Source organism: Microcaecilia unicolor, chromosome 2 (assembly GCF_901765095.1).
Source record: "Microcaecilia unicolor chromosome 2, aMicUni1.1, whole genome shotgun sequence".
Classification (NCBI taxonomy): domain Eukaryota; kingdom Metazoa; phylum Chordata; class Amphibia; order Gymnophiona; family Siphonopidae; genus Microcaecilia; species Microcaecilia unicolor.
The window spans coordinates 511,265,221-511,288,333 of record NC_044032.1 but is presented as its reverse complement, the minus strand read 5'-3'; the positions used below and the strand labels follow the sequence as shown (position 1 = coordinate 511,288,333).

Here is a 23,113-nt window from a genome sequence, read left to right as displayed (position 1 = left end):
CTTAATGGATTAAAGCCAGAATCTTGTGTTTGAATAGCAGTTGACTGGACATCCTTTGTTTGCTGTACTCTTATACTTTGCAAGGAAGTTATCCTTAGTGTATGGCTGAAATCATATGAACTACCTACACATCAAAGCATAATATCCCACCTAGCATCAGTTACATTTTTGTAGTAGCAGTAGTTGACGTCATTGGTCATGTGACCCCTAGCAAGGGCTTTTTCCAGCAGCAGCCAGGAGTATGTGATGGAGTGGAACAGTATTTTACCTTCCCTGTGCTGTTTTATTTGGTGTCATTTTAACATTGGTTGTTTGACACATTTGGATTTAGATTAATCCAGAAGTTCGTCTTTGAAGACATTGAGGGACTGTCTCTCTGTGTCAGGTGTTCAGTGCTGCGTGCGTCTGGTAGCGCTATACAAATGTTAATAATAATAATTGCTGATTTTGTTGTTTCTGGCTGATTTTTATAACAGTAGTTGACATCATTAGTCATGTGACCTTTAGTAAGTTTAATAACACAGATATTAAGCAAGGCCTTTTCCAACAACAGCCAGGAGTATGTGAGGGAGTGTAACAATGAGTATTTTACCTGCCTAGATTTAATCTGTTTGGTGTCACTAACATTGTATATCTCTCATTTTTAGTTGTTTTGCTACTTTTGGGATTTAGGTTACACCTAAAGCTTATTATGTCTTTTGAAGACACGGATGTTTGTTTTTGGCTGTTTTAAGTCTGCTTTTGATTAAATGCCCTATTTGTTTTGAAACATTTATAATTTTCACTTTTTAGAGAGTTACATTTTATGAGATTTGGAAAGTTCTTTTAAACATATTTTTATAGCAGTAGTTGACATTTATTTGTTGAGATGATGTGACTTTTAACAAGTTTAAAAGCATGGATGTTAAGCAGGAGTCTTTTTCAGCTAAAGCCAGGAGTATGTGACGTGAAGGGGATAATCGAACGCGAATGCCCATCTCCATGGGTGTCTGTCTGAGAACGGGTACGTGAAGGGGCGGGGCAGACCGTATTTCCGAAAGAAATGGGCGCCCATCTTTTTTTTCGATAACGGTTTGTGCTGGGCAAATGCATCGGATGTGTGCGGATTTGAGCTAGACTGTTTCGTTTTTCAGCGATAATGGAAACCGAAGGCGCCCAGCTGAAAAACGAACAAATCCAAGGCATTTGATCATGGGAGGGGCCAGGATTCGTGGTGCACTGGTCCCCCTCACATGCCAGGACACCAACCGGGCACCCTAGGGGGCACTTGTAACAATTAAAAAAAAAAAAGTAAAATACCTCCCAAGTCCATAGCTCCCCTTCCTTTGGGGGCTGAGCCCCTCAAATCCCCCCCAAAACCCACTGCCCACAACTCTATACCATTACCATAGCCCTTATGGCTGAAGGGGGCACCTAGATGTGGGTACAGTGGGTTTTGGGGGCGGTTTGGAGGGCTCCTATTTACCACCACAAGTGTAACAGGTAGGGGGGGGGATGGGCCTGGGTCCACCTGGGTGAAGTCCACTGCACCCACTAACAACTGCTCCAGGGACCTGCATACTGCTGTGATGGAGCTGGGTATGACATTTAAGGCTGGCATACAGGCTGGCAAAAAAAGTTTTTAAAGTTCTTTTTTTTTTTTTTTTTGGTGGAAGGGGGTTAGTGACCACTGGGGGAGTCCGGAGAGGTCATCTCTGATTCCCTCCGGTGGTCATCTGGGCAGTTGGGGCACTTTTTTGGGACTTGCTCGTGAAAAAAAAAGGTCCAAAAAAGTGACCCAAATTCGTGGTAAAAACGCCTTTTTTTTTTTTTTTTTTTTGATTATCGACCGAAGGTGCCCATCTCTCCTCGGCTGATAAACATGCCCCAGTCCTGCCTTCACCACACCTCCGACACCCCCCCCCCCCCCCCCCCCCCCCCCGTCAACTTTGTTCGTTCCCGCGATGGAGTGCAGTTGAAGACGCCCAAAATTGGCTTTTGATTATACCGATTTGGGCGCCTTTGTGACATGGGCACCCATCTCCCGATTTGGGTCAAAATATGGGCGCCCATCACTTTCGAAAATTAGGCTGAGAGTGTAACAGTGAGTAGTTTACCTGCTCTGAGCTATTCTGTTTTATGCCCTTAAGGTTTACTGTCATTTTAACATTGTACATCTCTCATTTTTAGTTTTTTTGCTAGCTCTGCTGCAAGTTTGCTTTTTACATCTTACTGTGTATGTAAGTCCCAGCATACTGTCCTTGCATTGCACAACTATAGTAGATGTCACTATTTATTCTCTGTTTGCATTGCATGGACGATTTTTAAGTACAAAAGCACAAATTGCTTTTTAAAACACTTGCTGTTGTACATGCACAAAGTGGATATAATGTTTGTTTTTTAGTGTATTGGAAAACCCTTATTCATGTGGGTGTTTATTTCCATGTTAACAACACTTTTCCTGTATTTTTAAATGTAATGGTTTAACATATGTTTTAGGAGTTTTTTATTACTCATTATTATGTATTTGTTGTTTGTGCTATTCCAATTGATTTTATAGAATTGAGAGCCCCTGAGGCAGCCCTTTCTTTGAGCGAAACTTGGCCAAGTCGGGCATAGCTTTCTACCCCTCTACGTCTGTTGCTAATAAAAGTACCATTGGAATTTAATTGGATCTGTCTATTGGACTGTCTGGGGGGGGGGGGGGGGGGGGGGGTTCAATCTGTTCTTGGTTTTTGTGTCGGTCTAGCTCTTGTAGATCGACTGCCTGTGTGTTTCTGTGAGCCATTTCACACAGGCATCTGCAAGTGGCAGGAGCGAGGGGGCATTTCTCCTTCCCCCAATAAACCCACTAGGACCACCAGGATAGAGGTAGGCCCAGGGGTGGGGTTCATTCCAGGGAGCTTTGCTTACCACTGAAGCCGAATATCAGGGGGCTGGTCTTTATGCCCAGTAGTTATGATGATAATTACAATTCCCATTCCTTGTCATCAAGCAGATGAAGCCATTACGTATGGGTTGTGTCCATCAACCAGCAGGGGGAGATAGAAAGCACTCAACTTTTCGCAGTGCCTCATGGCCAGCTAGCTCCACTGCCTCTTCAGTATTCTCTATCTCCCCAAGCAGGGTGGCTGCAGCTTCTTCGAGCTCCATCAAAAATCTGCCTGGGGGTGGCTCCTGGCTTGCCAGTTGTTAGCCGGGGTATTAGAGGCTATAGCAGCTTCACTTTGAAGGCACACATGCCAGCCCTTTCCCTGTCTTACCCATGCCCCCGTGGATGTGGACATATTAGCTTGCTTTTCCCTGTCCTTTCCCACTCAGTGGATGCAGGCATATTGGTTCGCCTTTCCCACTTATCTGAGCCTCCGGAGTGTTTTTATTTACCTCTTTTGCCTCTGCTTTCCTCACAGCGTTAAAAAAAAAAAAATTTAAAAAATAAATAATTAAAGTCACGTCGCGCTTTAGCACAGCGATCTTGGAAAAGAGGTTTTTTTCTTGAGATTCTTCTGCAGGACCGGAGCTGTGCTACTCGGTCTAGTGAGGTAAGAGTGTTTTCTGACTCCTCCGGGGTGGGCCCGCGATCGGGACATTTTTGGCGCAAACCGCCATTTTTGAATTTTACTGCCGTTTTCGGTGATGGCAGCGGAGACTGTAAAGCACTGTTCTAAATGTGGCAAGCGCAAATCAGCAGCGGGGCTCTGTAATTCATGCTGTACAGACGGTAGAGCCGGCCCGAGCATGGCGAGCTGCGATCTTTTGCGCTCTGAGCTGGCAGCGGACGCCATTTTGGATTTTCCACATGGCGCAGCCTCAGTTGCGACGGAGAGCCCTGAATCCGAGGGGGGGGGGGTCCTCTGAGTGAGGCTAATAATAGAGCTGATAGCCCTGGGCAGGATCCGGGCGGTCAGGGAGCGGTTTTCTCACCTGATTTTGTTTTAATGCTGCATAGGGCGTACATGCTTAAAAGAGCTCTTCCACAGGGATCTTTGGACCCTCTGCCTGCCCCCCCCCCCCCCCCCCCCCCCCCCGGTGGATCCTGGCCTTTTGGAGTTGGCTTTGCCTGTTTCTTATCCTCCTGATAAACGCAGAAGGGCTATGAGGATTCTGAGGGGTCTGGCAGAACTTCTTGGGCTGAGGAGCCAGAGTCGGCTGCAGAATTGCCACAGGAGCTTGATGATCTGTCTGCGGTTAGGATTTTCCACCGCGAGGAGCTGCCAGCGCTTATTTCAGATGCCTTACAAGCCCTCTCGATTGAAGATCCTGGGAGTGGCACAGCCTCCTCTGTTAATCCAAGGATGGCTAGTACCAGAAAGCCTGCTCGAGCCTTTTCTTTGCATGACTCCATCCAACAGCTTATTTCGGCTCAATGGGCTGACCCCGAGGGCTATGGGGCAATTATACCCTCTGAGTGAGAAACATTTGGCTCGCTTTGCAATGCCTAAAGTGGATGCCCTGGTCACGGCTGTGACAAAGAGAACTACCCTCCCTGTTGAAGGAGGTGTTGCCCTGAAGGATATTCAAGACCACAAGCTTGATTCAGCTCTGAAGCGGTCCTTTGATTTGGCAGTTCTCACTGTTCGGGCGTCTGCATGCAGTTGTTATTCTGCTAGAGCCTGCCTGGCTTGGTTACAGCAGGCAGTGGAACAGCCCGGTGATGGAGCGGAGACCTTATCTGAAGTGGCTCCGCGGATGGAGTCGGCCTTGTCCTTTTTGGCTGACACCCTTTATGATATGGTCAGAGCTTCGGCTAAACAAATGGCTGTAGCAGTGGCGGCTCACCGCACTCTTTGGCTACGACATTGGGCGGCGGACATGGCCTCTAAGCAAAGGTTGGTGAAATTGCCCTTTCAAGGCATTCACCTGTTTGGTGAAGAGCTGGAAAACATTGTTAAAGGCCTGGGGGATTCCAAACCTCAGCGCTTGCCCGAAGATAGGCCGAATCCTTCCTCTAAGGGTCAGGCGGTCCGCTCCTCTTACAGACCTCGCTTCCGTGAAGGTAGAAGGTACCGCCCGGGGCATGCTGCTGGGTTCACCTTGCGTGCCCGCTTTCAGCAGAGAAACTCCTTTCGCTCGGACAAACGTTCCGCAGCTGCCGGTTCAAGGCCTGGAGTTCAGGGGCGACCCTCTCAATGATGGTGCGCCGGCCCCCTCCTCGTTTCCTGTCATCGGAGGAGTGGGCCAAAATCTCCGCAGATCAGTGGGTCTTGGACCTGATCAGAGACGGATACCGAATAGAATTCAATGCCCCGGTGAGAGACGTGTTTGTGGAGTCCCGATGCGGTTCTGCCGCCAAACGGGCGGCGGTAGAGGAGACTTTGCACAGTCTGTGCCAGATAGGGGCTGTGACCCCGGTGCCTCCCGCCGAACAAGGTCTAGGCCGCTACTCCATTTACTTTGTGGTGCCACGAAAAGGCGGGTCTTTTCGCCCGATCCTGGACATAAAAGAGCTAAACAAGTCCTTAAAAGTGCGGCATTTTCACATGGAAACCCTGCGCTCCGTCATTGCGGCGGTACAGCCAGGAGAGTTTCTCATGTCTCTGGACCTGAAAGAAGCTTACTTGCACATACCAATTTGGCCCCCACACCAGAAGTTTTTGCGGTGTTGGGAAAAGATTTCCAGTTTCGGGCCTTGCCTTTTGGCCTCGCCACAGCTCCCCGAACCTTCTCCAAGGTAATGGTGGTAGTAGCTGCCTTTCTCAGGCGAGAGGGTATCCGGGTTCACCCGTACCTAGATGACTGGCTCATCAGAGCAGACTCAGAAAAAGAGAGTCATCTAGCTACATCCAGAGTGGTTTCAGTCCTTCAATCTCTGGGCTGGATCGTCAATATGGCCAAAAGTTACCTGACCCCCTCGCAATCTCTAGAATATTTGGGGGCCAGGTTCGACACAGCCTCGGGCTATGTGTTTCTTCCCGAGCAAAGGCGGTGCAAGCTTCAGAATCAGGTCCGTCTGCTCCTGAGGATGCCCTGCCCGCGAGCTTGGGACATTGTCCAGCTGTTGGGATCGATGACGGCCACCTTGGAAGTGGTGCCATGGGCGAGAGCGCACCTGAGACCTCTACAGTATTCTCTACTTCAACGATGGTCTTCAGTATCTCAGGATTATCAATGCAGACTTTCTTGGCTCCCTGCGGCCCGCCTCAGTATGGAGTGGTGGCTCTCGGACAGCATGTTGCGGCGGGGAATGCTGTAGGCCGTCTTTTTAGTGGCCATTATCTCGGCGAGACGGGTGTCAGAGCTCCAGGCGCTGTCCTGTACAGACCCTTTTCTGCAATTCTCAGAGTCAGGGGTCACGGTTCGGACCGTGCCTTCCTTCATGCCTAAGGTGGTTTCAGCGTTTCACCTAAACCAGCCTGTTTTTCTTCCCTTCTTTGTTGAGGAGGAGTTTCCAGAATCATTTGGGCAGTTGCACCTTTTGGATGTGCGCAGGACTCTGTTGCAGTATCTGCGAATTACAAATTCTTTCAGGACCTCTGATCATCTTTTTGTGCTGTTTGCAGGTCCTCGCAGAGGATCTTCAGCGTCTAAAGCCACTATTGCCCGTTTGCTCAAAGAAGCTATCTTTTCAGCATATCTGCTGTCTGGCCGGTCTCTGCCTGAAGCCTTTAAGGCACATTCCACAAGAGCGATTTCCTCTTCCTGGGCGGAAACTGGAGCACTATCTCTTCATGAGATTTGCAGTGCTGCAACCTGGGCTTCTAAGCTCTCTTTCGCCCGACATTACAGGCTGGATGTGGCTGTCAGGAGGGATGCGCGTTTTGGAGCACAGGTGCTAGCGCGTGGTGTGGCTTGTTCCCACCCTATTTAGGGATTGCTTTGTTACATCCCATACGTAATGGCTTCAGCTGCTTGATGACAAGGAAGGGAAAATTAGGTTCTTACCATGATAATTTTCTTTCCTTTAGTCATAGCAGATGAAGCCATGAGCCCTCCCTGTATGATTGTCTGTATTGCAGTGATTCTGATTTTAGGTGCTGTTCTTGTTTCCTGAAGTTATATTCCTTCCTTGGGGAGTCGGAAAACAGTCTTCAGGATTCTTGTTATAGGAGGATGAGTTCATTCCCTCCAGTTCATGTTTTGGGAGGATGAGTTTATTCCCTCCAGGAGGATGCAAGTATTCCCTCCATTTATACAAAGTGAAGGACGAGTTTATTCCCTCCAGGAGGATGAGTTCATTCCCTCGTTTTTTGAGTTTATGCTCTTGTTAAGGGGCCATCGTTCGCTGTGAGGAAAGTTCATGTTATTCCCATTGCGGTTTGCCATACTGCTTTGGAAGCTTCAAATACTGAAGAGGCAGTGGAGCTAGCTGGCCATGAGGCACTGTGAAAAGTTGAGTGCTCTCTATCTCCCCCTGCTGGTTGATGGACACAACCCATACGTAATGGCTTCATCTGCTATGACTAAAGGAAAGAAAATTATCATGGTAAGAACCTAATTTTCCCTTTTTTTCCTGTGGCACGGAGTACTGCATGTGAATGTCCCCGGCACTGAGTGTTCAGTGAATCAAAACTGGGTCTCCCACATAGCCAGTCCCACATATCCTGGCTTAAGAGTGAGGTTTATTCCTGTTATATATCATGCACAAAACTAACCCATTTGGAGAACTTGTTACACAGTATCACATTCTGGATAATAAAATGCTTTAAATATACAAAATATCAAACATACCAGAATTTACTTCATTTAGCGATTTTATCAATGGAGGAAAACACCTCAGATGCTCGGCTTATTATTGTGAATAGTTCCACAGAACTACCGGGCGAAGTTCCTCACTGGTCTGAAAAATCTCCTGATAACTAATCTTGGGAGTTTTTATGATATTTTTTGTCACTTTTTTAAATAAAAGGTTTCTTACATGCTTTCTTACATATTTCTCAATTGAGGACTTTAAAGTAGAAGGACATACTCTCTGGCTTTCTTCGCCTGACGAGTGTTTAGAAAGCCAGAGAGCATGTAATCAGGACACCTGCTGGTTTGTCTCCCGAAGAAGCTTATAGTGAAACGGAAGGGGCTCTGTCGAGAGAACTGAAAATAAAAATTTTGAGTTAAGATAAGCGTCCTTCTACTTTAAAGTCCCTTGAAATCAGTTGATGAGAGACAGTTCATGGTGTTAGGCAGAGGGTATCCAGATCCTCTTTACTTTGCCTTCTGTTACCTCAGATGTTACTGCTTTCAATAATAGTCTTCAGTTGATAGCTTTTGAGCCAGAATGCAATCAACTTTCTGAATTTTAAGAAATGTGAATCCTTACATTTTTCTGACCTTTATTCAGTGAATCCCTCTCCTCTGGCAATCAGTAGTCATACCTTAGCTTATCAAGATTCAATACGTATATTAAGGGTTATCTTCAACACCAAAAAAACCATTTAAGTTGCAAACTGAGATGCTTCAAGCCTGGGCTTTTTTTTTTTGGGGGGGGGGGGGGGTGTTTTTTTTTTTTTTTTTTTTTGCTGCTGCACTGTATCGCATTAGAGTGGTCATATCTTTTTGTCTTATAAATCTGCTGCATGTTCTTCTCCTGTCTCTTGGCATGTCACGCATAAGACTATTGCAACAATCTACAATGGCCTGCCACTGAATTCTGATAGAAGAGATTCAGTTGATATAATCCACAGCAGTCAAACTACTTCACTCCATATGCAAATTCAATCGGGCATAGCCTTTAATAATGCAGGAACACTGGCTTTCAGTTGATGCGTGCCCAAGGTTTAAGACCCCTACCTTAATCCACAAAACTTACATCTCCAATACGCCCTTATAATTGGCAGAGCAGCTGTACTGTATATTCCTACCTCTTGTCTCAGCTCATTTTAAGCGGATCTTTTGGTATTCCCTTCTTTATATGTTAGACATTTCTCGAGACTGTGTGTTCATATTTTGGTCCTGTCTTGTGGAATCATCTTCCACCCCGTACTTTTATATTGGACAAACTTCTCGTCATTTGAAGACATGGTTGATTGAACATTGGCATTGCATACATCGCCAGAAGATTTCCGAATCCTCAGTATTCCTTTTGCAATTTGCTTGATGTGTTCCTAGTTTTGGTTAAACTTAGTTTACTGGTTGGTATGAATAACTTCAGCTTTGGTATTAGCATACTGAGTTTTTCCTGACTGTACCAATCCTTGTATTGGTGACTGGAAAGTTCAGAGTTTCTGTTTCCATCTGCTGGTAAGGTGACATAATCCACTGATCTGAATTGTCTAGCAGGACTGAAGGAAAGGCAATTAACAGGTACAAATAATTTCATCTTCTCCAGGCACACATGAAATGTTGAAAAGTGACTTACTTTTCTAAAATAAAATACATCACTTTATTTAATGCAAATGGGTCGTGCCATTTAGCTTATAATCTTTCCCTGAGCAGCTGCAGGAAACTAGGATCTGGGTCCTTAACTTCCTGTACTCCTTTTTCCTAACCTGAGGTCACCTAACTTGGCTATTTGCCCATCAGTAGACAGTAAAATAGTCTCTCTAGCCCTGATTCCTCAGCAGTCTTTATGAAGTATTTTACATTATCTGAGCTTTAATGCCTCCTATTAATGATTCAGTAAAGAACAGAAAGTTCTTACATTTTAAATATTAGTGGTGTCTCAGATTGTGTTTTTTAAACTGAATTGTCTATTGATTATTGCCTGTTTTTAATGTTTTTTGAGCAGATCTTTCATTACTGAAATTCATCAGTGCTGAGCTAACAAGAGGCTATTTCCTTGAACACAATGAGGCAAAGTACACAGAACGGAGGGAGAGAGTATATACGTGCATGCGAATTCCAAGAGAACTGGAAAAGGTATGTATTCACTTTTGCTTGCTTGTGTCACTTGAGTTAACTAGGTAAAAATTCATGAGAAACTAGTAAAACATGCCCGTTTCTCACACAAATGAAATGGGCGCTAGCAAGGTTATCCTCCGAGTTCCAGACCCCCCCCCGCCCTCCCTCCCTCCCTCTCCTCCCTCCCTCCCTCTCCTCTGAGTTCCAGGCCCCCCCCCCCCGCCCTCCCTCCCTCTCCTCCGAGTTCCAGGCCTCCCCCTCGCCTTCCCTCCCTCTCCTCCGAGTTCCAGGCCCTCCCTCCCTCTCCTCCGAGTTCCAGGCCCCCCCTCCTTCGAGTTCCAGGCCCCCCCCTGCCCTCCCTCCCTCTCCTGAGTTCCAGGCCCCCCCGCCCTCCCTCCCTCTCCTCTGAGTTCTAGGCCCCCCCTGCCCTCCCTCTCCTCCGAGTTCCAGGCCCCCCCCGCCCTCCCTCCCTCTCCTCCGAGTTCCAGCCCCTCCCTCCCTCCCTCCCTCTCCTCCGAGTTCCAGGCCCTCCCCCCCTCCCTCCCTCCCTCTCCTCCGAGTTCCAGCCCCTCCCTCCCTCTCCTCCGAGTTCCAGGCCCTCCCCCCCTCCCTCCCTCCCTCTCCTCCGAGTTCTAGGTCCCCCCGCCCTCCCTCTCCTCCTTCTCGCCTTCCTTCGTGCCGCCCAGAATTTAAAAGCTCTTACCTCGGGGTCCGGCGGCATCTGTGAAAGGCGAACAGGCACGGCGCTTCAGCCTGTCTTCCCTTCTCTCTCAGCTCTGCCTCTGGTCCCGCCCTCATTTCCTGTTTCCTCAAGGGCGGGACCAGAGCCAGAGCTGAGAGAGAAGGGAAGACAGGCTGAAGCGCCGTGCCTGCTCGCCTTTCACTGCTGTCGCCGGACCCCGAAGTAAGAACTTTTAAATTCTGGGTGGCACGCAGGAAGGCGAGGGGCAGGCGGAGGACTGGGAGAAGAGGGCGGGCAACGCAGGTCGGGCTAGCACTCGGAGGAGAGGGAGGTAGGTGGGCCTGGAACTCGGAGGACAGGTAGGGAGGGAGGGGGCGATTCTCCTGCGATTCTATCCTCACCTCCAAAGTTCTGTGGCTGGCTGGTGCTGGCTTCCCTTCCCTCTCACTGATCCGCCCTCTGACGACATCATGTTTAGATGTGACGGCGGACCAATGGGAATTCTGTTACGAACCCAGGCATCCAGACGTAGAATGTTGGAGGTGCAAATTATTATATAGGATGAAGAGCATTTGAGAACAATGTGGATTGAATTGTTGGTATATCTTTTTCAAAGTGCTATGTTTTTTATGATGATGTAAATGGAAACCATGAAAGAAGTTGTGATCTGCTGTATTGAAAAGATTTTAATTAATCGGACAAATAAATCGAGAATCTGTGAAGAAACGCAAACATCCATTTTTCTATAAAACAGGTTTAAATCTCTTCCTTTTGTCAGTGGGTGACTACATACATCAGCAACCCTTGATGCATACCTATTTTCTTCCTTTGAGTAAAGTCTGACTGAGGTAGGAGAATAAGGAAGTTGATGTTTTTAGTGAGTTTGGTTGACTTCTAGGATATCTCATAAGTACATAAGTACATAAGTAGTGCCATACTGGGAAAGACCAAAGGTCCATCTAGCCCAGCATCCTGTCACCGACAGTGGCCAATCCAGGTCAAGGGCACCTGGCACGCTCCCCAAACGTAAAAACATTCCAGACAAGTTATACCTAAAAATGAGGAATTTTTCCAGTCCATTTAATAGCGGTCTATGGACTTGTCCTTTAGGAATCTATCTAACCCCTTTTTAAACTCCGTCAAGCTAACCGCCCGTACCACGTTCTCCGGCAATGAATTCCAGAGTCTAATTACACGTTGGGTGAAGAAAAATTTTCTCCGATTCGTTTTAAATTTACCACACTGTAGCTTCAACTCATGCCCTCTAGTCCTAGTATTTTTGGATAGCGTGAACAGTCGCTTCACATCCACCCGATCCATTCCACTCATTATTTTATACACTTCTATCATATCTCCCCTCAGCCGTCTCTTCTCCAAGCTGAAAAGCCCTAGCCTTCTCAGCCTCTCTTCATAGGAAAGTCGTCCCATCCCCACTATCATTTTCGTCGCCCTTCGCTGTACCTTTTCCAATTCTACTATATCTTTTTTGAGATACGGAGACCAGTACTGAACACAATACTCCAGCTGCGGTCGCACCATGGAGCGATACAACGGCATTATAACATCCGCACACCTGGACTCCATACCCTTCCTAATAACACCCAACATTCTATTCGCTTTCCTAGCCGCAGCAGCACACTGAGCAGAAGGTTTCAGCGTATCATCGACGACGACACCCAGATCCCTTTCTTGATCCGTAACTCCTAACGCGGAACCTTGCAAGACGTAGCTATAATTCGGGTTCCTCTTACCCACATGCATCACTTTGCACTTGTCAACATTGAACTTCATCTGCCACTTGCACGCCCATTCTCCCAGTCTCGCAAGGTCCTCCTGTAATCGTTCACATTCCTCCTGCGACTTGACGACCCTGAATAATTTTGTGTCATCGGCGAATTTAATTACCTCACTAGTTATTCCCATCTCTAGGTCATTTATAAATACATTAAAAAGCAACGGACCCAGCACAGACCCCTGCGGGACCCCACTAACTACCCTCCTCCACTGAGAATACTGGCCACGCAATCCTACTCTCTGCTTCCTATCTTTCAACCAGTTCTTAATCCATAATAATACCCTACCTCCGATTCCATGACTCTGCAATTTCTTCAGGAGTCTTTCGTGCGGCACTTTGTCAAACGCCTTCTGAAAATCCAGATATACAATATCAACCGGCTCCCCATTGTCCACATGTTTGCTTACCCCCTCAAAAAAATGCATTAGATTGGTGAGGCAAGACTTCCCTTCACTAAATCCGTGCTGACTTTGTCTCATCAGTCCATGTTTTTGTATATGCTCTGCAATTTTATTCTTAATAATAGCCTCCACCATCTTGCCCGGCACCGACATCAGACTCACCGGTCTATAATTTCCCGGATCTCCTCTGGAACCTTTCTTAAAAATCGGAGTAACATTGGCTACCCTCCAGTCTTCCGGTATTACACTCGATTTTAGGGACAGATTGCATATTTCTAACAGTAGCTCCGCAAGTTCATTTTTTAGTTCTATTAATACTCTGGGATGAATACCATCAGGTCCCGGTGATTTACTACTCTTCAGCTTGCTGAACTGACCCATTACATCCTCCAAGGTTACAGAGAATTTGTTTAGTTTCTCTGACTCCCCCGCTTCAAATATTCTTTCCGGCACCGGTGTCCCCCCCAAATCCTCCTCGGTGAAGACCGAAGCAAAGAATTCATTTAATTTCTCCGCTACGGCTTTGTCCTCCTTGATCGCCCCTTTAACACCATTTTCGTCCAGCGGCCCAACCGACTCTTTGGCCGGTTTCCTGCTTTTAATGTATCTAAAAAAGTTTTTACTATGTATTTTTGCTTCCAACGCTAATTTCTTCTCAAAGTCCTTTTTTGCCCTCCTTATCTCCGCTTTGCATTTGGCTTGGCATTCCTTATGATCTATCCTGTTACTTTCAGTTGGTTCTCTTCTCCACTTTCTGAAGGATTGTTTTTTGGCTCTAATGATTTCCTTTATCTTACTGTTTAGCCACGCCGGCTGACGTTTAGTCTTTTTTCCCTTTTTTCTAATACGTGGAATATATTTGTCCTGAACCTCCAGGATGGTGTTTTTAAACAGCATCCACGCCTGATGCAAGTTTTTTACTCTGCGAGCTGCTCCTTTCAGTCTTTTTTTCACCATTTTTCTCATTTTGTCGTAATCACCTTTTCTATAGTTAAACGCTAGCGTACTTGATTTCCTAGTTTCACTTCCTTCAATGCCAATATCAAAACCGATCATATTATGATCACTGTTATCAAGCGGCCCTCGTATCGTTACCCCCTGCACTAGATCATGAGCACCACTAAGGACTAAGTCTAGTATTTTTCCTTCTCTTGTCGGCTCCTGAACTAGCTGTTCCATGAAGCTGTCCTTGATTTCATCAAGAAATCTTATGTCCCTTGCGTGTACAGATGTTACATTAACCCAGTCTATATGCGGGTAATTGAAATCCCCCATTATTATTGTGTTGCCCAGTTTGTTTGCGTCCCTGATTTCCTTTAACATTTCCGCATCCGTCTGTTCGTCCTGGCCAGGCGGACGGTAGTACACTCCTATCACTATCCTTTTCCCCTTTGCACATGGAATTTCAATCCACAGTGATTCCAAGGAGTGTTTTGCTTCCTGCAGAATTTTCAATCTATTTGATTCAAGGCTCTCGTTAATATACAATGCTACCCCTCCACCAATCCGATTCACCCTATCACTACGATATAATTTGTACCCCGGTATGACAGTGTCCCACTGGTTATCCTCCTTCCACCAGGTCTCAGAGATGCCTATTATATCTAATTTTTCATTTAGTGCAATATATTCTAACTCCCCCATCTTATTTCTTAGGCTCCTGGCATTCGCATATAGACATTTCAAACTATGTTTGTTGTTCCTAAGTACATCATGCTTAGTACTTGACAGTATTAATTGGCAATCTTTTGTCTGATTTTTATTGTTATTTAAAGATACCCGATCTACTACAATCTCTTTTGCAACCTCACTATCAGGATACTCTATCTTCCCTGTTATGGTGATATCTTTGAAAGATACCTTATCCCGAACCATGCTCTTTTGAGCGACTGTCGGCCTTCCCCCCATTTCTAGTTTAAAAGCTGCTCTATCTCCTTCTTAAACGCCGATGCCAGCAGCCTGGTCCCACTCTGGTTAAGATGACCTTTGTCTCATGAGCTCTGTCTGAGGAATGTTAGTGAAATACTAGAAGGTCATTTTCGAAAAAGAAAAACGCCTTATCCTTTTTTTTTTTTTTTAACAAGGTTTTGTGCTTTGGACATTTTTTAGTTTTTGGTCCATTTTCGAAAAAACCCCCGAATAACCCGAATAAGTGCAAAACGTAGAGATTCATGCCATTGGGATGTAGGGGGAGCCAGCATTTTTAGAAGGCTGGTATCCCAGGAGAATAGTGGGGCACCCTAGAGGGCACTTCTATGCACATCATAAAAATGCTCCCAGGTACACATCTCACCTTTGCTCCCTTATCTTGTTTCCTGAGCCCTCCAAAACCCACCACTCCACAGTGTACACCACTACAGTAGCCCTTATGGGTGAAGGAGGCACCTATATGTGGTTACAGTAGGGTTTTGGTGACTTTTTTAGGGGGGGGGGGCGTCACAGTTTCCACCACAAGTGTGACAGGTAGAGGGAGATAGGGACCTGAGTCCCCCACTCCATAGTGCACTGCACTGACCACTACACTACTCCAGAGACCTGCATGGTTCTCTAATAGACCTGGCTTTAACATCTAAGGCTGTCATAGAGGCTGGTAAGTCATATTTTTATTCACATTTTTTTAGGGTGGGATGGGGTCAGTGGCCTCTGAAGGATATTGGGGTGGTCACCCCTGATTCCCTCCAGTGATCTTCTGGTCATTTAAGGCACCTTTATGTGCCTTATTTGTTCTAAAAACAGGTCTAGCTCAAAATGTCTTAGTTTTAGTCCTGGACGGTTTTGTTTTGTTCCACTATGGCTGAAAAACGTCCCAAGTTTTAGAAACGCCCAAATCCCACCCTTAACAAGACCCCGACATGCTCCCTTGAGATTTGGACGCACTGCAGAAGAACAGCATAGAAAAACATCTGAAAAATTGGTTTTGAAAATACTAATTTGGGCGTTTTTGTGAGAAGAACGTCCAGATGCTGTTTTATGCCACCTTTTAGACGTTTTTCTCTTTTCCTAGTGTGTATTTGCTGATTTAGGAGTCTTGAGTTTCCCATGAGAAAAATTACATGTGAATAACTATATTTTTAAATACCTTTATCCCAAATTCTACTGTGTAGAAATTGGTGTTAAGCAGTAGCTAAGAGTCCAAGGTGTATTTAGACCCTTGTAGTTGGATGCTGTGGGGTCAAGTCTACAAATGGATTTTTTTTTTGCAGACCATGATAGTAATGAACCTCACTCCTAGGCCAAGATTGTGATTTCAGTCTCTCAAATTTACAGTTAATGCTTTGTAAACTAATTACATGGTGTGAAAGAGAGCTTCCTTCTGGAGTTATTCAGCTTTTTATGAGTTGGAATGAAATTGTCTAGGTGATCATAACCTCTTCTTTGTTAGCTGCTTTACCAAACCAGCCCAGAGGACTGATACATAAAAGTGTATACACATAAAAATAGGCAAAATATAAACAAAGAAATAAAACAAGTATAAAATAATATAAATAGACAATTAATGAAACTAAAAGCAGTTAATTGAAATTCCCTAAAAGCTTAAGTACACATTTCTCTGGAATACTAGCAAACCAGTTTGTAGCCTGAGCTTAGAAGGCAGATGATACCAGAGAGTTTGTCCCATCACTGATAACATTCTATTTTGGACTTTTATTACAAAAGAACAAAGAGGGATCAAGAGTACATCAGCCAAAGCAAAACTGAAAAAGCACACGATGGCCTTCAAGACTGGGACAATAGTTAAAAATGTATTTAGAATATGACCTGACAGGCCATGTTTCAGCGAGAGTCCACCTGCGTCAGGGATCAAAAATGTCCCAAATTCCTTGTTATGTCTTGTTTGAAAATAATGAGTGAGCCTCACAAAAAGGTCAGTCTCTATGACCTGCTGCAAAATCACAGAAAGTATTGCCGCTGTCTTAATTTAGAAAATGCCACCGGTGAAGAAATTTGCTGCCAAACAAAAAAAAACAACCCTTGGAAGGCAGATGATCCCAGAGAATTTGCCCCATCACTGATAGCATTCTATTTTGGATTTTTATTTACACCAAGAATATATTTCAGCTCAGAGGGGTGAGCTGGATAATAGCATGATAAAGATGCAATTAAAAGCAGAAGTGTAGATAAACTCTGGGGATTGTTTACTAAAGCTTAGCTGGAGTTATTCTGCAACAGGGCCCATTTTATTCATATGGGCCCTGCTGCACATAACTCAAGCTAAGCTTTAGTAAACAACTCCCTCTGTGTTTTAAAATTAACACTTTTGAAATACATATGCCAGTGAAGTGAAAATAATAAGGGAAAGAGATGCTCATATTTCTTCTGACTTTTTAACAAATGTGTTTACCATTTTGAATCATCTGTAAAGCCTTAAGTGTGGGTGCTGGCAAATCAAGAAAAACGGAATTACAATAGCCATACAAGCCAGCTGTTGTAAAGTTGTTCTAAAATTATTCAATATTTATTTATTTACTAGTAAAAAGGCCCGTTTGAGTATGAAATGAAACGGGCGCTAGCAAGATTATCCCCCCCTCCCTCGCTGTCTTCCTCTGTCCCTTCCGAGTCCCACACCACTCTCTCTCCCCTCCGAGTTCAACGGCCCCCTTTCCTCTCGTCCGATTTACAGGCTGTCCACCCTCCCCTCTCCCACTCCCCTGCAACTCACCACTTTGTGCATAAGTTTCCAGGTGTTGTCCACGGCCCTGTGGTCGGCCGCCGCCTGCTTGTGGTGGCCCACCGCCTTCAGGTCGTGTTGTGGCTTGTTGTCATTAGTGAAGTGTTTTTGTGTGTGCGATAGGTATTGTGTTTTTGTTTTCAGAATGTTGTTTGAGGGGTGGGAAAGGGAGGGGTGGGTGGGGTTGGCTAGTTGGGAGGGTGTGATGGTGTGTGTAAATGAGAATGTTAGGGGGAGGGGGGTGGGGGATGGTGAACTGTGAGGGAGTGGTGTGGGGGTTTTGAAGGGGGGGGGTCTGCGTTCCTGTGGTGATGGGTTGAAAGTGAGGGAATCCTTCAGGTTGTGTTTTTGGTGGCTACCAGTTGTTTTTTGGTTTGTGTGTGAATGTTTGGGGGGGGGGGGTCGAACTGTGAGGGAGTGGCTGTGGGCTTGGAGGGGGGTCCAAACGAAACAGCTTTAGAGTTGTTACAGATGGACCAATAATAAAGAACGACAACCTGGATGCAGCAGCTCATACGTTTGCTTGCTTTATTTTGAGTGTATAGCAGTGACGGCTGCGCGGGAGAGTGCAAATAGAGATCAACCAAATTGGCTTCCTTGCTTACAGGGAACTAAATAGGCTTACCTCTTCTTTCTGGTGGGAGGAGCTGTGAACATGCTCTGTTGCTTTTGCTTTCTTTGTGTAGTACTTGGGAGGACTCGGAGGGGGCGGGGTGGGAGGTGCAGCGACGGTGAGGGCTTGGAGGGGGTTCAGGGGCTTTGAGGGGGGTCAGTGTTGCTTGGGGGGTGGGGTTGGCCCCTCACAGCGCCTCTCACCTCCGTGTGAAGGCGCTGCAGCAGAGGCAACAGCTGATTATTTCCCTTCGGGCCTCCTTCCTTCCCTCCCTGTCCCGCCCTCGTCTGAGTAAATTCTGCAAGGGTGGGACACAGGGAGGGAAGGAGGGAGGGCCGAAGGGAAACTATCATCTGTTGCCTGCTGCAGCGCCTTCACTCGGAGGTGAGAGGCGCTGTGAGGGGCCGGGCGGCAGGCCGGTGGCAGACGGAGGGGGGCGAGTGAAGGGGGGAGCGACGGCGACCGCGAGGTGGACGGGGCCGTTGGTGCCTAATGCTTGAGATGTGTCGTTCGCCCGCCCTCGACGTCATCACGTTGTGACGCGAGGGCGGGGCAGACAGTCTGGCAAACCGGATATCTGGACCACTTCAAGTTTCCGGTGAGGCTTCATTAGAACGTTGGGGTTGCCTTTTATATTGAGAGATGCATTCTTGTATCCCACTGTTATCCGAAAACAGGTTTCAGTTCAAAGTGGCTTACAGTTTACATTTAGGTGAAATTACAGTAGTGTTTTACATTTATTGCGTGGAGGTCATCAATAGCTTGTGTGGTTAGCTTGTGTGGTTAGCTGTAGAATTTTTTGAAGAGGTAGGTTTTCAGTTCTTTTCTGAACTGTACATAGTCAATGATACGTCTTATGGCTTTTGGTATTGAGTTCCACCATTTGGAACCCAGGTAGCTAAATCCTGCTGTGTAGATGGTTTTTGTACATTGTGTTTCTGCGATTGGGTAGATGGAGAAGTAGGTAACTTCTGGTTTCTGGGCTTGCATTTTTTGGAGATAATTTGATCATTTAATTTGATCATTTCTTGCATGTATTCAGGTGCCATTCCAAATAGTATCTTGAAAATGAGGGTGCTGGCTTTGAAGAGTAGTCTTGCCTTTATTGGCAGCCAGTGTAGTTTTTTTGAGTAGTGGAGTAACTCTTTCGTATTTTGAATATTAGTCTTGCTGCTGTGTTTTGGATGGTTTGTAGTGATTTTAGTGTTCTTTCCTTACATCCTATATATGCTGCATTGCAGTAGTCTAAGTATGATAGTATCGTTGATTATACCGTTACCCAGAATGATTGTCTGGGAAAGTAGTCTCTTATCCTTCTCAGTTTCCATAGTGGTCTGAAACATTTTGATGTTACTGCTGATATTTGATTGTCCAGTGATAGATGTTTATCTAGGATGATTCCCAATATTTTTAGTTTTGTTTCGATTTGGTATGTTTAATGGTTGATTGTGAAATTTAGATGAGTTGTGTGGTTGGGCGTCCTAGTTAGGACCAGGAATTTAGTTTTGTCTCTGTTTAATTTGAGTTTGAATATTGTTGCCCAATTTTCCATAGGGTCCAGGCCTGTTTTGTCCAATATTTCAGTGATGCTGTTATGAAAAGGTATGTAGATGGTTGACATCAGCTGCATATACGAATGGTTGAAGCCCATTGCTTCCAGTTTTTTGCCGAGTTGTACCATCAATACGTTGAACAATAATGGTGATATTAGAGATCCCTGTGGTACACTGCGTTCAGAGATCCAGGAAGCTAACATCTGGGTGGACATCTTTACAATGTAGGTTCTGCTCCTTAGGAATCCATTGAACCATGCCGCCACTTCACTGCATATTCCCATATTGTCTAGTAGGGCCATTAGTGTTATGTGGTCTACTAGATCGACTGCACTTGACATGTTGAATTGTAGTAATAATATGCTCTGTCCTTGGCATATTAAGCTTCTGAACTTCGTTATCAAGGTAGTTATGACCATCTCAGTGCAGTGTTGTAGTCTGAACCCTGATTGGGAGTTATGAAGGATTGAGTATTGTGTCAGGTATTCTATTAGCTGCTGTGCTACTAGACCCTCCATTGTTTTGGTCAATAATGGTATCAACGCCACTGGCCTGTAGTTTCTGATGTCGCTGATTTTGCTCGTCGTGTTTTTAGGGATTGGGGCGAGTATGATGTTTTCTTTGTTGGAAATTGTCTTTTTTTTTGTGAACATGTATGTGATGTGATTGGTGTAGTATTCAATGAACCAGTCCGATGGGTCTTTCATAGTTAGGGCAGTTATCTAGCATACAGTGTGCGTAAAAGACATAGGACTTCTTGTAAATCATAATTTACAAAAAAAAAAGGGGGGGGGGGTGTCTGAACAGTCTTATTTTGAGGCTTAAAAGTTAAGTTGGAATCAAGGATAAGTTCCACTAACTCCCCAGCACAAATCTTCAGTGAAGATAAAAAACTACATTCAACCATTATGGGCTAGATTCTATAAATGGTGCCTTTTAAAACAAATCAATGCAGAAAAATACCTGCGTACGCGGTATTCTGTAAGTCATGTTTAAAGTTCAGTGAGGTTTATAAAATAACTGCTCAAGTGTAGAGGTCACATGTAAATGTAGACATCGCCGTTTGCACCAACGAAAATGTGGTGCAAATGCCCACACTTAAATTTACACACTGAGCACCCATATTCTGTAATTACACACGTAACTCAAAACCACACCCCTGTTTCACCCCTAAACCCCCATGACCCTCCTATTTCCATGTCACCTTTTTATGGACCACGTGTAAATTTTAGGTGCAGGTGCTGCGCTTAACTTTATACATATTAGCCCCACTTAAATCTAATTAGTGCCAATTGGCACTCATTGGCTCATTCTATTAAAGTATGTGCACAAATAGGGAACGTGTCTAAATTTGCACACACAATTTTTGACGGCCTTTATAGAATCAGGGGTATGTGGGTTTACCTTGAAGAAGGGGAAGGAAAAGGGATAACAGAGCAGAGGATGGAGGAAGGGGTGACAAAGTGGGAAAACTTTCTAATATTGTAACTTACTGGCTATGTTGAATTCTATTTAAGATGGTAAATGGTTTTTTGGTTTTGTTTTGTTTTTGTAATTTAGTTGATGGTTTTTGGATACTTCCTGTGCCTGGATGCTTTTTTATATGTATTCACTTTGCTTCCGCTGCGAGTCCTTCTGGCTTTGATCAGATTCATCACTTTGCCTTGCTGTGGTTTAAGGTAAGTTTCTTTTGTTTGTTTGTTTTTTATAATCTCATTAATAAAGTTACAATAGCAGTATTTTTTTTTTATTGTAAAGCAGTGTCAATATCAATTACTGGACAAAATGCATCACTTGGTTCCAAAGGCACCTTTCTCAGTGATGTGTTAGTCTGAGTTTGAGTGGAAGGCTTAGTGAATTGCTTACAGTAAGTGGGAAGAACAATATTCAAAATTGTGTATTTGTTACACATTTCTCTTTTCTCTCCCTAGGCCTTATCACCAACCTTGTAGCGTTTGTAAAATTAATATGTGCAGTACATATGTTTATGGTAAACTGTTTTACATATCTTTTTTTGAGTTATACAGGCTGATAGGTTTTCCTTTCTTCCTCTAATTGGCAGAAAAAGGTTTTCAAAATACATTTCACTTCTTTCTCCTCTCAAGGTTCCTTCGTTCTTACTCTCATTTTTCCTTTTCGCTGTATCTGCTCTCCTATAAGAAGGTAGGATCATCCACAATGTTGCAAAATGGAAAGGAAAATGTTTACTAGATGTAGGAAAGTTGACAAATTACTGGATCAGTTTGAGGTGTATTTTCAAAGCACTTAGACTTACAGAGTTCCATAGTAACCTATGGAAGTTTGTAAGTCTAAGTGCTTTGAAAATGAGCCCCTTTGCCTGTTGTTCAACAGTTAAAATGCATCAAGGTTCTAGGCAGAAAAAAAAATCTGCATATTAGAAAATGGCAGTTGAAATCTGACATGCCTAACAGTGAATCAGAAACTTGGGTCAAGTTATCTGGAACTTTACAAAGAAGGCATTTCCCTTTTGATGTTTTTCCCTATACAGTGATATTTATTGGTATTTTTTAACCACCTCTATAAAGAAACTCATTCAAGGTGGTATACAGCAGGTATAGCCTGATATATTGATATAATGGTTTGCATTTAAATATATTTTAAAATTTCTGTCAGACTCAAGATACTGTGAGGTGCATAGCAAAAGTCTGCATGTTGAACCACACTAGTAGGAGGTTGTGAAAGGAATTTGTTAATTCTTCAGGTTCAAACAAGTCATTGGGTACCACTAAGATACTCACTGAGGAAACATTCTCTTTGCTTGTAAAGCTTATAGCCAAGACTCTTGAATTACAGTTGTTATACTGAGCTACCTACAGGGATATTTTTCCAGATGAGGAGAAGGATGGATTTTTCTAGTTTTTATTAATTTAGAAATCATGGGAGCAATCCATAGACTATTGTACGCCACATTGAGCCTGTCCATGGGCGGGAATAATGTGGGATATAAATGCCATAAATAAATAAATCCATTTACCAGTGTTTCTAGTTAATGCTGAAAAACTTACCAGGTTAAAAATACCTATAGTTTAATTCTGTCTTGGTGGATTTGACAGCTTTCTGTTGTAGATCATTGCCTCAAAATCTCCTATATTCTCCAAAGATCTTTGGATAAGAAGATGCATTCTGAAGTAAAGAGAAGCTAAAACAAACACACATCTTATCGGCAGATGTTAATGTATTTTTCATTTCTCCTTTTTCTTTTGTGTGGACATTGTCTGGAGGTGGCCTGAGTGTTTTTTGTTCCCTTGTCTTTGGGTTCTGGGCTGGCTGGGTTGTGAGCAGTTGCCTGCCTCTTCAAACCCCCCCCCCCCCCAAAACTATTTCCTCAGTCCAGCATCAGTGCGTCTTTGCTGGGGCGGAGCGGGCAGTGCATGTGGTTTCTGTGGGTAAGTGTTACTTTGCCCTTCTTCTAGTCGCGGAGCTGGTGGCGGAGTCTGGAAAGTGCTGCTCGCGCTACGGTTCTTGGCGGGCAGCATCTGTCGTCCATAGGTGTGATTGCACAGAATCCGCTGTGGGGATGGCGGAAAACATGGCACCAATCCAAGCGGTGGATGATACCCCCATGCTGGTCACAGTAAATCCTAAGATGGTGAGCACTAGGCACCCAGTGCATGAGGCTATCAAGGAGC

At 44.8% G+C, this 23,113-nt stretch overlaps 1 protein-coding gene across 2 annotated transcripts in view; it reads left to right on the top strand.

The window, feature by feature from the left end:
• TAPT1 (transmembrane anterior posterior transformation 1) overlaps positions 1–23,113 on the top strand; it is a 142,590-nt gene that overhangs the window by 26,410 nt on the left and 93,067 nt on the right. For both annotated transcript variants that reach the window (XM_030191214.1, XM_030191213.1), the window contains exons 2-3: positions 9,638–9,768; positions 21,024–21,142. In XM_030191214.1, the coding sequence (XP_030047074.1) occupies positions 9,742–9,768; positions 21,024–21,142 (146 nt within the window). In that variant the 5' untranslated portion in view covers positions 9,638–9,741. The remainder of the gene's footprint in view (positions 1–9,637; positions 9,769–21,023; positions 21,143–23,113) is intronic.